The following is a 12,395-nucleotide window of genomic DNA, read 5'->3' as shown; positions in this document are numbered from 1 at the left end:
TTACTAGACTATTTTTAAGGTCCTTTCCAGTTCTAATTTCTTTGATCCTATCTTGCTATAGAAAGCTTCTTGGAGAAGGTGATGTTTAAGTTGTGATTTAAAGGATGGGTAGGAGAAGTTCAATAAATGAAAATGAAGAGAATTATGCAAGCAAAGATATAGAGGATGAATAATATGCACAACATAAGGACTTCATTCAAATCATTTACTCTGTTTAGCTTATTCCTGTGTGTATGTGGGCCATTGAGTTATATATTTTTTACTTCCATGCAAACTGCACCTTGACAAAAAGCAACAGGAGATGCTCAGTTTCATAAGAATAAAAATAAAGGTAAAGATTCAAAAAGTATAAATACAGCAACCAGGAAATGGTAGGGGCAAATATAATGACCAAGACAGTGTAATAGAATAGTATATTGGATTTGGTGTCAGTGTGTTATGTACTCTTAAGTAATTTTACTTTTTTGGTCCTCAGTTTCCTTATTAATAAAGGGTCTGGACTTTTTAAGCCCCTCCAGTTCTAACTATGAATTTATGACGGATTGTGAATGATAAATGTGATTTTTGTGTGTGACAAGAAGACCAGGGACTCAAAGTCTTTTATAATCTTCTTCCAACTTTCCTTTACAATTTTGTCCCCAGCATTCTAGCTTAAAGGGTTTACTTATTGACTTGAACCACAAATATCTACACATATTCTCCCTTTTTTTCACATCATTTCTCCCAGATAGAATTCTTTAACCTCTATTTTATCCATCTAGTTTCAAGGTAAAATTCGATTACTACTTCCTTCATTAAAAATTCATATGGCTCTCTCCTTCTAAATTTCTATACCATTAATTTTCTGTACCATTCATTTGACATTTAATTATATGCTGCCTTTTGACTTAACTGTCATGTATCATCTTTAACATCTTATTTTTATATATCTCCTTAAATATAAACTTTGCTCTTTTATTATACTTTTTTATTTTCAAAAAATTAATAGTATTTTATTTTTTCCAATTACATATAAATACAGTTTTCAACTTTCATTTTTTGAAAGATTTTGAGTTCCAGTCTTTTCTCCATCCCTCCTTTCCTATTTCCCCTTCCAAAGATGTCAGGCAATCTGATATAGGTTACATATGTGCAGTCATGTAAAATATATTTCCATATTAGTCATGTGATGAAAGAAGAAACAGACAAAAAGGGGAAAAGACAGGCAACCTTCCCCTCTAAAAAAAAAAAGTTAGTATGCTTCTATCTGCATTTAGACTTTCATCAGTTGGAAGTGGATCTCTTCGATAAAGAGAGCTAATTCAGTTTCAATTGATCAAGAATGGACAGAAGCAGCTACACCCAAAGAAAGAACACTGGGAAATGAATATAAACTGCTTGCATTTTTGTTTTTCTTCCCTTCAGAAGGTATAAATGACCTTCTGAATCCAAATCTCCCTGTGCAACAAGAGAACTGTTCGGTTCTGCACACATATATTGTATCTAGGATATACTGTAATCTATTTAACATGTAAAGGACTGCTTGCCATCTGAGGGAGGGGGTGGAGAGAGGGAGGGGAAAAAATCGGAACAGAAGTGAGTGCAAGGAATAATGCTGTAAAAAATTACCCTAACATGGGTTCAATCAATAAAAAGTTATTTTAAGAAAAAATAGATTTTCATCAGTTCTTTCTCTAAATACATGTAGCATTTTCCATGTGTCTTTTGGAATTGTCTTAGTGTATTAGACTTAAAAAAAAAAAAAAGATTCCTGATAATTCTTAGCACTGAGTTGAGCAGATAGTATGCACTCACTGAATATTTTATGTTTTGATATGTGGATAAATTTTTTTTAATTTTTTTGGGAGTTATACGTGTACATTGATTAAAAAAAAATGTCCTTATGAGTCATGTTGTGAAAGAAAATTCAGAACAAAAGGGAAAAACCACAAGAGAAAAAAACTGAAGAAAAAGAAAAAAAGTGAACAGAGCATGTTGATTTACATTCAGTGTTCATAGTTCTCTCTCTGGATGCAGTTGGCATTTTCCAGACAAAGTTTATTGAGATTGCTTTGGATCCCTAAAACTCTAAGAAATCTATATCTTTTATAAATGATCATCACAAAATTTTGCTGTTATACTGTATACAATGTATTCCTGATTCTGCTTGTTTTGCTTAACATCAGTGCATGTAAATTTTTCTAGGCTTTTCGAAAATCAGCTTGTTCATCATTTTTTATAAAACAATAATATTCCATTACTTTCATATACCATTAACTTATTCAGCCATTCTCCAACTGATGAGCATTTACTCATTTTCTAATTCTTTGTCACCACAATAAGGGCTGCTACAAACATTTTTGCACATGCGGGTCTTTTCCTCTCTTTTATGATTTCCTTGGGATATAGACCCAGTAGTGACACTGCTGGATCAAAGGGGCTGCATACTTTGACAGCCCTTTTGGCATAGTTCCAAATTACTCTCCAAAATTGTTGGATCATTTCACAACTCCACAGCAATGCATTAGTGTCCCAGTTTTCTCATATCCTCTCCAATATTTATCATCTTTTCCTATCATCTTAAACAATCTTAAGAGTCGTATGGTGCTACTGCAGATTTGTCTTAATTTGTATTTTTCTAATCAATAGTGATTTAAAGCATTTTTTCATGTTACTGTAGTTGGCTTCAGTTTCTTCATCTGAAAATTGTCTGTTCATATCCTTGACCATTTATCAACTGGGGAATGATTTGTATTCTTATAAGTTTGACACAGTTCTTTATATATTTTAGAAATGAGACTTTTATTAGAAGCACTGGCTGTAAGAATATTTTCCCAGCATTGTGCTTTCCTTTTAATCTAGTTTATGTTTGTTTGTTCAAACCCTTTTTAATTTAATGTAATCAAAGTTGTCCATTTTGCATTATATAATGTTCTCTAGCTCTTTTTTGGTCATAATTCCTTCCTTCTCCAAAAATTTGCTAGATAAACTATCCCTTGCTCTCTTAGTTTGCTTATGGTATCATCTTTTACACCTAAATCATGTACCCATTTTAACCTTAATTTGGTATGGGGTGTGAGCCCTACTGTTCTATGGCTGAGCCAAAAATTAAATAGAACTTGTATTCATGTTTTCAAGATTTTTTTTTTTAAGGTCAAGTATGGAGTGGATGCATATCAGTTGGGGAAACACTAAATAAGTTATGATATATGAATGTTGTGGAATATTATTATTCAATAAAAAATTATCAGGATGATTTCAGAAAGTCCTGGAGAGACTTAAATGAACTGATGCTTAAGTGAAGTAAGTAGAAACAAGAGAACATTGTACACAACAACAAGATTATGTGGTAATCACTTCGAATGGACTTGGCTCTTTTCAATAATGAGGTGATTCAGGCCAATTCCAATGGACTTGTAATAGAGAGAACTATCCACATCCAGCAAAAGGACTAGGGGGACTGAATATGGATCACAACATAGTATTTTCACCTTTTTTGTTGTTGTTTGCTGTTTTTTTCTTTCTTTCTCATTTTATTCTTTTTTATCTGATTTTTCTTGTACAGCATGGGGAAATGTGGAAATATGTATAGAAAAATTGTACCTGTTTATTAACATGTATTGGATTACTTGCTATTTAGAAGAAAGGGTGGGGCAAAGGGAGAGAGAGAAAAAAAAATTTGGAACACAAGGTTTTGCAAGGGTCAATGTTGAAAACTATCTGTATACCTTTTGAAAATAAAAAACTATTATTTAAAATTTAAAAATTTAAAGGTCAAGTATGTATTAATATGTCATAAATGTAAATCCCTCAAAGCTAATTAAATTATGAAATATTAAACTAGCTTCAAAATATTTATATGCAAAACAACTTGCAATTATATGCAAAACATTTGATATGTGTATATTTATGTGTTTGTATTTTTGCAATCTAGCTCCTATAAACTATTGCTCAGTGAGAATCATTCTGTGGTCAGAGTTTGCTCCAGCTATCAAGTGGACATTAAGTTGCTTTCCCTGTTGCATTTACCAATAAGAAATCCTCAGGATTACTATTCACTAGGTGATATTGTTGCAAATGGTCAGAACCTTGATGGAAAAATTATTAATGTGCTTGCAATAGTAAGATCGGTAAGTTCCAAGAACCATGGCAGGTAAAGCTATTTAATCTGGAATCTTGATGACTCGATTTATTTTTCTAATACATGTCAATTATGTCTGTTCTCAGTCTTATTTTATACTTTCATCTATAATCACTTGAATTGATTTAGGTAAAGGGAAAAATTCTCATTATGTGCTCATATGTAGGAACTTTTTATATGTTTCATTTGAACATGAATCCAAACAGTCACAGGCACTTAAATAACAGGTTTATCCTTTAAAAAAATATAAGCTAATAAACAAAGGAAATTGGTAACATGCCATGATACATTTATTTCCAGAGTCACTCTGAGATACATGGTAGAATGGTAATAATACTGCTAATTGGCTTACAGTGGGCTAACAACTCAGTGTTGTTTCATTTTGGCCAACCTCAAAGTATTATAAAAAACATTATAGAAATGTATAATCCTCCAAATGTGATCCTTTCCTACAGTATATCAGAACTAGTCAGTCTTTTACTAGAACTTGTATTACATTCTGATAATCACAACTTAAGACTGTCATGAAGAAATTTAAAACTATATTTACAAGGAGGAAAAGAAAATTATGATTTCTATAAAAAACAAATTATATTTAGAGAAGGCCAAAAAAATGGAGAAATTTCATAAAACCAAACCCATAAAGAAGAGTTAAAGAAATAAGAATGAGAATGACTTAATGATTATTTTAAAGTATAGGACAATTATCAGCATCTCTTTTTTACAGAAAAGCAAATTGAGGTTCAGAGACATTAAGAGTTGCCCAAAGTCACATTGCTAATAAGTAGCAGAGCAGTATTAGAATCCAAGTCTGCTGTTTTCTATTCTAGTGCTCTCTCACAATTCCCAGTGAATGACTCCAATTTAGGAAGCTCTACCTAGTGACATGTGTACAAAGAAACTTTACTCTACCTATTGCACATAGATATTTTGTTCTTATTGAAAATGATAACCTGATAGTAATTTCTGCTGTGAATTGCTCTATATAAAGTTGGAATTACTTATATGCAAGAAACAATGTAAATCATCAAACACATTAAATAGTTTATTATATTAGGTTACTATGCTATAAAATCCTACCTTTTGAAGACCTTATGGTTTGACAGTCAAAAAAAATAAAAATAAATAATTCCAATGAGTAATAAAAAGGATTCCTTCTAAGAAACTACTTTGGATACATAGGGAGCACACTGATCAACTTAGATTTTTAAAAGATATTTGCAGATGCAAGTAATAGAGGAAGACTATAAATGAGTTGCAAAACAGCGTCAAAAACTCTAAAATTTAGAATGAGCCAAGACTGGCAAGAAAACACAAGAAAAAAGGAATTCTTTAAAGTCTCTGTTGTCACAAAAGGAGGATCAAGATAAAAATAAGACTATTTCTTGATATAGTAAAAGATAACACTGAGAAGGCAGAACTGTTCACCTTATTTTGCTTCCATATTCTTTTCTAATAATAATTCTCAAACAAGGATAGAGTGATCGAATGGTTAGCAGGGAGATGAAACTCAGGATAAATGAAAAGATAAGATAGCACCTAGTTGTCACTAACAGATGCTGATTTGCTAGTATAAAGTTGTTTTAATTTGCACTTCTCTTATTGATGATTTGGAGCATCTTTTCAAATGGTTGTTAATAGCTTATATTTCTTCTTTTGAGGATTGCTTATTCACATCTTTTGACCACTTATCTATTGGGAAATGACTTTTATTCTCATTATATATTTGGACCAATTTCTTATATATCTTGGATATCAGACTTTTGCCAATGAAGTTTGCTGCAAAGATTTTTCTGAGTTAACTTTCTCTTCTATTTTTAACTGCATTGATTATGCTCACAGAAAAATCTTTTAAATTCTATATACTCAGAATTGTCTATTTCATCTGCTGTGAGCTTGTAATGTTCAGACCTAATTTGATCAAAAACTGTTCCTCATTTCATAACTGTGAAAACTATCTCCTTTCCAGTTCCTCTAATTTGATAGGGTTAAATATAAAATCCTATACTTATGAAGATTTTTTTATTTTTTACTTAAAATTTTAATTTTTTAAAAATTCTGAACTTGACAATCATTAGCAAACATGAGTATTTCCAGATAAATAGAAAAATAGAAAAAGAACAGTGTACATGAAACTATGAATCTCTGTTGTATAAAACAAATTTTAAAATAATATAGTACATTCAATATCTTAGTATAAAAGTTTGCTACTTACTCCTTATAAAGGAGAGATGGTACCTGTGGGGCAGACTAAGAAATACATTTTCAAATATAGTCAATGTACAGATTTGTTTTCCTGAACTGCTTATTTGTTACAAGGGATACTTGTTTTTAATTTGGTAGGGAGAGATTTGGGAGGAAGAAGGGAACTAGTGATGCTAGTGCCCCCCCCAAAAAAGAAGATAATTGTAGCATTTTTTTTTAAGCATAGAAGAGAACAGGATGTTCAGGGGACAAACAAGCAATATAACTTTGAAACTAACATACTAAATTTGAGTACATAAAGTTGAAAGCTTTGGTACACACAATATCAGGACAGTTATAATTAGATGAAAAACAATTGACTAGGGGAAGAAAATCTCAAATTTGAAATACTTTAAAACTTTAATCAATGCAATGATCAATCACACAACTCGGGGAAATTTTTATCTTTCTTACCTAGTATGAGTACATTCTGCCTTCATATGAGTATCTGAGAACAGTTTTTTTAGTGAAATACTTGTATGAGTTGCCCTAATTCATCAGAAGTAATTGGCTTCCCTAAAATGATTCCTTAAGTCTATTGCAAGACAGCAATCATTTTATTTTATGGCAAGAGAGTATGATACCCATGTTGTCCTCTAGTGTTCTAGTCCATCACCAATACAGTGACATCCTCAGTTTCTCTCTAGTTCATGAAAGGGAGTTTCCCTAAAAAGTTATCCTATTGACCACCAGATGGCAGTCAACTGCAAATGCAAATTCCTCTTTCCTCCCCCCCCCCCCCCCCCCCCCCCCCAGTCCAAGCTTTGGTTGTGGCTCTGAACCACTTGGAAAAATTTCTGCTAGCCAAAAAAACTTTTAAGTTTAATCTGTATTTTCAACATTTTCTCCATCACTTTCTTAAGTTTAGTTAATCTATAAAGCAATAAATCAATGCCAGACCCATTGTATTTTTCAGTTTTCAGGTAAAGATGAATCTTTTCAGTTCTTTGAACTTCAAACATAATTTTGTATGTGTAGGTCCTTGACCTCTTTATTTGATATCTTTAAAGTATAGGCCTAATAAATCACTGAGACAAAGGGTATTGACAGTTTAGTGATTTTAGGGGCATAATTCCAAACTGTTTTCCTGAATAAAAATTAGATCATTTAACTGGATCAATTCATAGCTCTACCAACAGTGCATGAATATGTCTATTTTCTCATGAGTTCTTCAGTATTTGTCACTACCATTTTTGGGTCATCTTTGCCAAAAAGATGGGTTAGTAACTTTAGGTTAGTTGGTAAAGCAACTTAGGGTTGCTCTAATTATCATTTTTCTAATTAGCAATATTTTGGAGCATTTTATATGGTTGTTGATACCTTAGATTTCTTCTTTTGAAAACTTCATAATACTTGATCATTTATCTGTTGAGAATGGCTCTTGTTTTTGTAAATTTAAATCAGTTTCTTTTATATTTGAGATATGAGACCTTTATCAGAAACTTCCTGCAAAAAAATTTCCCCCATTAATGAGTTCCCTTTTAATTTTAACTATTTAACTTCATTTTTTGTTTATACAAAAAAAATTTAGAATTCTGTGTACACAAAATTATTTTTTTCCTTCTGTAATTCTCTCTCTCTCTCCCTTTTTTACATGAACTTTCTCCCATCCATAATTCTGATAGGAATTTTCTTTTTTGCTCCTCTAATTTATTTATAATGCAATCTTTTATATTTTTGTAATATATCCCTGTCTCTCATTTAAAACTAGATGAGCTACATCTCCCCTCAATGGCTTTTGTGGGTAATTGCTGAGCTGTTAGAGGTGACTCTTTATCTTTTTATTTATACTTTATTTATACTTATTTATATTTTCTTTAACCTTACTTCCTGAATTGATGCTTTGTGTCTCAATCAAGTTCTGCTTACTTTTATAGGGAATGTTGGGGCCTTGTCTAGTCCTGATTTGTGTAATCTAGAGATTGTAATGCTACTTTCTTTGATTATTAAATGCTATGTTCTTCAGTGATCTTAGGGATGACTGGAGCCAGCCGAGCTGCAAACTTTTGGCATTGCCTAACCAATATAATCTAGGGAATGGCATAATGACGTTCCTTCCAGTCTAATCTTTTCAGGCTTCTGACACAGGTTTGGATCTGGCAATACCACTGTAGACTTGCCTTTTGTTGAAGTTCCAGTAAATAGCTGCTCAAGCATCTTCAACCTCTATCCATTAACTGAAAAGCTCTTCAGGTTCAGAATGATAGAACCGCAGATTCATCCTTGATCCATGCTTCCTGCCCCATACACAGGGGCAGGCCTAGCCTCTGTTCTTTGACTCTGCTTTGGGATCAGAGAGACAAAGCTATATATTGTCTTGCTTTGCACTTCCTATCCAGGTACACAACTGTAGATATAGCCCTCATCTTTGATCTGTGCTGAAAGTTTTGAAAACTTGCTACAGAATCAGAGCAACATAATTGAAGAATCTCTCTTCTTTCTCTCTCTCTTAGTATATAGCAACATGCCCCAGTCTTCATTCATTAGATCTGGGGCCCTGCTCCTAAATCAGAATAGCAAAGCTGCCAGCTTAGCCTTTCTCCATACTCACAGGTCCAGTGCATAGGCATAGGCCCTAGTTCCCATCTGCATTCTAGAAGGTCTGAATGGACATTTCTGGTTAGAACTAATCTCCAGTAACCACAGTAGTTATATCCTTATACTAATCTGGATTGCAAAAACAGTCCACTGTGATTTCTCTTTGATTTCCTTAAGTGCTACTTGGTCTGGCATTTTTCCTTGATCCTTGTTAGAACAGTTGTGGGAGAGAATTGCCATTTTGTGCCAGTCTCTTAGTTTATGTTTTCAACAAAGACTCTCTGGCTAGGCTATGACACAAAATCTCTATGACTCATATTCACATCCAATTAAACCTGGGAACATTAATATGTTACTTATTTTTCTCTCCTAAATGTGAGCTTAAGTTCTCCTGCAAACATGCAGGCTAATAAGACATCAATTCTATTAAAGTTTTTATTTAATCCGAGAATTCTTAAAGTGTGGTCCAGGTATTCCTGGGGAATCCTTTGGGAAGGGGCAGGTCTATGAGGTGAAAACTATTTTTACACTAAGATATTTAAATTGTCTTTTATGGTAAATAGATATAACCTATGTAACCAAAAAGTCTTGAGTCTTCAATTATTTTTAAGAGTGTAAAGGAGTCCTGAGACCAATGTTAAAAGAAATCCTGCTTCAGGCCTTGCTCTGATTAAAAGGACAAACTCAGGTAAAGAAAGCTTAAATGATTTTATTTAGCATGCCAAGCAGTAAGTGGGCCAGCCTTCATTCAAGCTGCACATTTTTATAGACAGCAATAAGCAACTTCCATATAAGGGCAAAAGTATTTTGATTCGTTCATATAAATATGAGAAACCGGTTTAGAGCCACCTCCCTTATTACAATATCACAGGAGATGGGATTAGTGAGCGTTTCTCAGCCTTTATTCAGGCTAGCCACTAAGTACTCAAAGTTTTAAATAAGGTTTTAAAATGGAGTCACCCAAACTAACTCAATACAAATAGCTGACTTTTCACACTAAAAAGTTTAAGTTGATTTAATCAGATAAAAAAAATGAAGAATGATCTCCTACAAAATGCCATTGCTTGTCAGGAAAATTCTCCCTTTTTCAGAGGGCGTCAAGCTTTCTTACCTAATGCTGTCTCTACCATCCCTCCTGGACCTAATCCACAGTACTTGTGAATATATAAAGATAGATTGATGCATTTGGTTCCCTATTATTCCATCTAATAGCAGCAAGGGAAAAGTTTCTGAATTTGTGTCCATTGAAATTGTTGGCTTGCTGACATATGTTTCCTTGCTATGTTTCTTTCTTTCTGTTCTTACTATCTGATGTATTCTTTGAGGCTTTGTTTCCCTTGTCCCTTATTCTTATTGAGACTATCTTTATGAACTGAATGATGCTGTAATCTGTAGATATCCTTCATCTGGTTCATTCACTGCTTTAGCATCTGTCTGATATTAACCTCTCAATTCACATATATTCTTCCAGAGCAATCTGTATGTGCAAAATGGAAATAGGAGTTGTTGTTGTTTGTCCTTCATTCTTGAAGAGGACCATGACATTAAGAAGGTGACACCATGATATGCAAGTGAATTGGACTGCAGTGAGGAAGGGCTGTGTAAGGTCACCTACCTCACTTTCCCCTCCAGAGCCATCTAGGTCCAAGGCCAGATAGAGATTGGGATGACTAGAGATGGCCCTGAATGTAATGGAAGACCTTGGACTTTTTAAGCTAAGAGCTTCAATAGGTCTCAGTTTGAATAGGAGTAAGTTTTAGTGGATAGATGAGGTGTAGATATGTTAAGCTGGATATGTTAGCAAGCTATCCAGTTGGAGATGTCTAGCAATAAGCTGGTATAAAATGAGGGATCTGGGAAGAGGTTGGAGCTACCTGTAAAAGTTTGGGAGTCATTTACATAGAGGTGATAAATGATGGCAAAGTAGTGTTACAATCACTAAGGGATAGAAAGGAGAAAGAATTGAGGAGGCCCAAAACAGAACCTTGTAGGTAATATAATAGAAAGAGCACTGGACTTGGAGTTAGAAGATCTATCTTTGAGTCCCCTGGGCAAATCAATCTCTCTGACTTAACTTCATCTGCATTATGAAGACAATAATGTCTGCTTTATATCACAGTTAGTTTGTTGTAAGAATCAAATAAGATAATGTTTGTGCAAGTACTGTATAAAGTATACAAAATTTTAATTATTTTATCATGCCAACTATTTTTAATCAAAAGCTTATCATTACAAAATACTATTTATTAGTTTTAATGTTTTCATTTTGGTATTTTAATACATAACCCTTTTATATTTCAGTCAATCAACAAGTGTTTAAGTATCTATTTTGATTATGGATGAAGTGTAATGGTTTTCTTTATTTTGTTAAGATCGGAGAGCCAAAATATTTTACAACCTCTGACAGAAGAAAGGGTCAAAGGTGTGAAGTAAAGCTATATGATGAAACAGAGTCTTCTTTTGCAATGCTATGGTACATTCCTTTTCCTGTTTTGAACCATGCATGAAAACATAAAATAAAAAAAATAAAATCTATTTTGTTATTCTAATACTATATATTATTAAGAAGTACTTAAACTCATCAAGAGAAAAATAAAATATAATAATAAAAGCTTTTTTTTTAAATTGTTAGCATAGGAAAGTGAAATAATGCCTTCAAACTTGAAAGCATTCACATCCTCATATGTTTACTATTACTTTAAATATGTACCATAACACTTTTCTTTGAGTCCATTCTGTGGAACTGTTTCATATTGAAGTTCTAGTCAACAAGTAGAAAGAATCTTAGAGCTCATTTAGTCCAAACTCATTTTATAGATGAGGAAACTGAAACTCAACGAGATTAGTTGATTTACCATAGATCACATAAGTAGGAAGTAACAAAGTCAGAATTTGAACCAGACTCTCTGCCTCTAAGGCCATTCTTTCTGCTGAAACACAATAATAATAATAAGCACTTTGCTTATTATTTTAAACTATCATTTAGAGTGAATTAAAGTTTATACAAAATAGTGTTTAGTGAAGTGTTTTAACAGGGTATACAATTTTCTTTAGAACTTGTCATTCTCTGAGAATAAGTTATGCTAAGTTCATAGAAAGATAATGTCAAATATTAGCCATCAGAAATTCGATTCAGAAGCTGTATAAAGTATTATTAAGAGCTAAGAGATTCTGTAGTAGTAGGCTCCAGTCTCATGACATGTACAGAGGAGGTTCATTAACTCTTACCAGGCTCTAGTCTGCCATTTAATTCACAGTGGCATTTGAGTCTAATGGCCTGAAAGAGTTAATAATTGCCCATCATTAACTCAGGGAATGACAAGTTAGAAGAGTGGCAATTAATTAAAACAAAATGCCAAAAGAAGACATGGTTTTAGAATAAATAAATAGATAAATAGATACATAGATAGATAGATTTCTAATTTATGACTTAAATATTTTATACAATAGATAAATGAGTTGCCCAAAATATGTGAGAAAATCATAAGATATT

General features: G+C 32.8%; 1 protein-coding gene across 2 annotated transcripts in view; it reads left to right on the top strand.

Annotated features, from left to right (window-relative positions):
- MEIOB (meiosis specific with OB-fold) overlaps positions 1–12,395 on the top strand; it is a 42,917-nt gene that overhangs the window by 11,733 nt on the left and 18,789 nt on the right. For both annotated transcript variants that reach the window (XM_051969472.1, XM_051969471.1), the window contains exons 5-6: positions 3,914–4,109; positions 11,275–11,375. In XM_051969472.1, the coding sequence (XP_051825432.1) occupies positions 3,914–4,109; positions 11,275–11,375 (297 nt within the window). The remainder of the gene's footprint in view (positions 1–3,913; positions 4,110–11,274; positions 11,376–12,395) is intronic.

The sequence above is a fragment of the Antechinus flavipes genome, chromosome 1 (genome assembly GCF_016432865.1).
Source record: "Antechinus flavipes isolate AdamAnt ecotype Samford, QLD, Australia chromosome 1, AdamAnt_v2, whole genome shotgun sequence".
Taxonomy (NCBI): domain Eukaryota; kingdom Metazoa; phylum Chordata; class Mammalia; order Dasyuromorphia; family Dasyuridae; genus Antechinus; species Antechinus flavipes.
Note: the sequence above shows the minus strand (reverse complement) of the source record. Positions and strands in the feature narration are given on the sequence as shown.